At 50.9% G+C, this 2,296-nt stretch overlaps 1 protein-coding gene across 1 annotated transcript; it reads left to right on the top strand.

The window, feature by feature from the left end:
• Positions 1-1,065: 1,065 nt before the first annotated feature.
• On the top strand, positions 1,066-1,974 carry LOC128945810 (olfactory receptor 14J1-like; the record flags this gene model as incomplete). The annotated part of the gene is made up of 1 exon (XM_054289683.1): positions 1,066-1,974. A coding segment is annotated over exon 1 (909 nt), but the record flags the coding sequence as incomplete, so codon positions are not given.
• Between the last annotated feature and the right edge of the window lie 322 nt (positions 1,975-2,296).

The raw sequence follows: 2,296 nt of genomic DNA, 5'->3' as shown, positions 1-2,296 counted from the left end.
TCCAGTGTTCTGCTCTAATTGGAACCAGGGGAAAATTTCTCATTTGTGTCTCTCAGTGGTACCCATTAAAACTTGGAAAACTTTGGAGTTTCAATTTAATTTTGAGTTCTTGAGAAGTTTTTTGAACACTCTCTCAGGGACTCTGATGTAAATAACACCAAATCCCCAAGAGTCTCATTTAAGTCCTTGTGCTGTTTCTGTGCTGCTGAGCTTTAAAGGAACAGCTCTTCCCAGGGCCATCTCCTCTCCCAGCCCAGCAGGGCTGAGGGCTCTGCCTGCAGGCACTGAGGGGACAGAAGCCAGGCAGAGACAGGCTGAAGGCAATCAGGATTGGGAAGACATTGAGCTGAGACTTCACTTGGGGAAACATCTTCACAGCCCTGTGCATGGTGAGTCTGTGGGTGCAGGGCAATGTCCCTTGTGCTCCTGGAGGGATCTCCTGAAGCCAGTGCACCGTATAGCCTGGGGGATGTGTCAGGAGGACTCTCCGAGTTTCTCTGTGGCACAGGAGGAGAAGGAGGATGTGCTGCAGAGCGAGGCTGCCCTGGGCACCATCACAGGGACAAGGCTGTGCCGAGAGGTGTCTGCAGGACAGAGCTGGGACCCCAGGGCTGGGCTGGCCCCGGCAGCACAGGCAGGGACAAGGCTTGGATAGAGAGAAACAGCTCCCAGTAGGCACAACTCCAGGCAGCAGAGAGCCAGACCAGCCCTTGGTATCCTTTCCTGTTCATGTGCATAGGGAAAGAGAGAAGGGTTTGGGAAAAAAAAAATTCAACTGGAGAATTCAAAAAGTCTACTTCACTTTTCAAAAAATATTAAAGCGTGATCACGGTGAAATAGAGAGAGGTTAAATGAACAAAGGGCACCTGTGTGGTTCCAGCAGGTCTGACTGCCCTGTGGCACAGGGAGCCCTGTTTTCCCTCAGGCCTCCCCAGTATTCAGGCTGAGTGCAATGCTGAAAGTAAAGCAGTAACTCAGAAGGAGCACAAGCCTGAAATAAAAAAGGAAATCTGTCCAAGCTTGTCAATGTCTTTTTCAACAGTGCACCATGCCCAGAGTGAAGTAATGTCCAACAGCAGCTCCATCAGGCACTTCCTCCTGCTGGCATTGGCAGACATGCGGCAGCTGCAGCTCCTGCACTTCTGCCTCTTGCTGGGCATCTCCCTGGCTGCCCTCCTGGGAAACGGCCTCATCATCAGCGCCGTAGCCTGCGGCCACCACCTGCACACGCCCATGTTCTTCTTCCTGCTCAACCTGGCCCTCGCTGACCTGGGCTCCATCTGCACCACTGTCCCCAAAGCCATGCACAATTCCCTCTGGGACACCAGGGACATCTCCTATGCAGGATGTGCTGCACAGGTGTTTTTCTTTTTGTTTTTCCTCTCAGCAGAGTATTTCCTCCTGACTGTCATATGCTATGACCGCTATGTGTCCATCTGCAAACCCCTGCACTACGGGACCCTCCTGGGCAGCAGAGCTTGTGCCCACATGGCAGCAGCTGCCTGGGCCAGTGCCTTTCTCTACTCACTGCTGCACATAGCCAATACATTTTCCCTGCCCCTGTGCCATGGCCATGTCCTGGGCCAGTTCTTCTGTGAAATTCCCCAGACCCTCAAGCTCTCCTGCTACAAATCCTATCTCAGGGAATTTGGGCTCATTGCAGTTAGTGTCTGTTTTGGTTTTGGCTGTCTTGTGTTCATTGTTTTCTCCTATGTGCAGATCTTCAGGGCCGTGCTGAGGATCCCCTCTGAGCAGGGACGGCACAAAGCCTTTTCCACCTGTCTTCCTCACCTGGTTGTGGTCTCCCTGTTTCTCAGCACTGCAGCATTTGCCCACCTGAAGCCCCCCTCCATCTCTTCCCCATCCCTGGATCTGTCAGTGTCAGTTCTGTACTCAGTGTTGTCTCCAGCCCTTAATCCCATCATCTACAGCCTGAGGAACCAGGAGCTCAGGGCTGCAGTGTGGAGACTGATGACTGGATGCTTTTCAGAAACATTAAACTGCTGGCCAATCTCCAATTTCTTAAATAAAAATACTTATAATAAAAATCATCTTTGATACTTGTTGTTGGTTTGGTTGTGGGTGTTTTTTCCTTTGTTTTTTTTTTTTTTCCTATTGTCCACAAAGGACTGTCATTCCTTGTGCCATTTCTCCTTTTGTTTCCCTCCATTTAACCGTGGCCCCAGACTGCGTCAATGAGGAGCTGGTTTCTTGATGGCTTTGAAGGAACTAAACGATCTCCCAGCATTGTTTTCACCACAGATGCCCTTTCTGTTCTCTTCTCTGGAGCTGCAGC

The sequence above is a fragment of the Melozone crissalis genome, unplaced genomic scaffold (assembly GCF_028551555.1).
Source record: "Melozone crissalis strain CALT ecotype California unplaced genomic scaffold, PUWL_Pcris_2 ptg000068l_1, whole genome shotgun sequence".
NCBI classification, from domain to species: Eukaryota; Metazoa; Chordata; class Aves; order Passeriformes; family Passerellidae; genus Melozone; species Melozone crissalis.
This window is presented reverse-complemented; position numbering and strand designations above follow the sequence as displayed.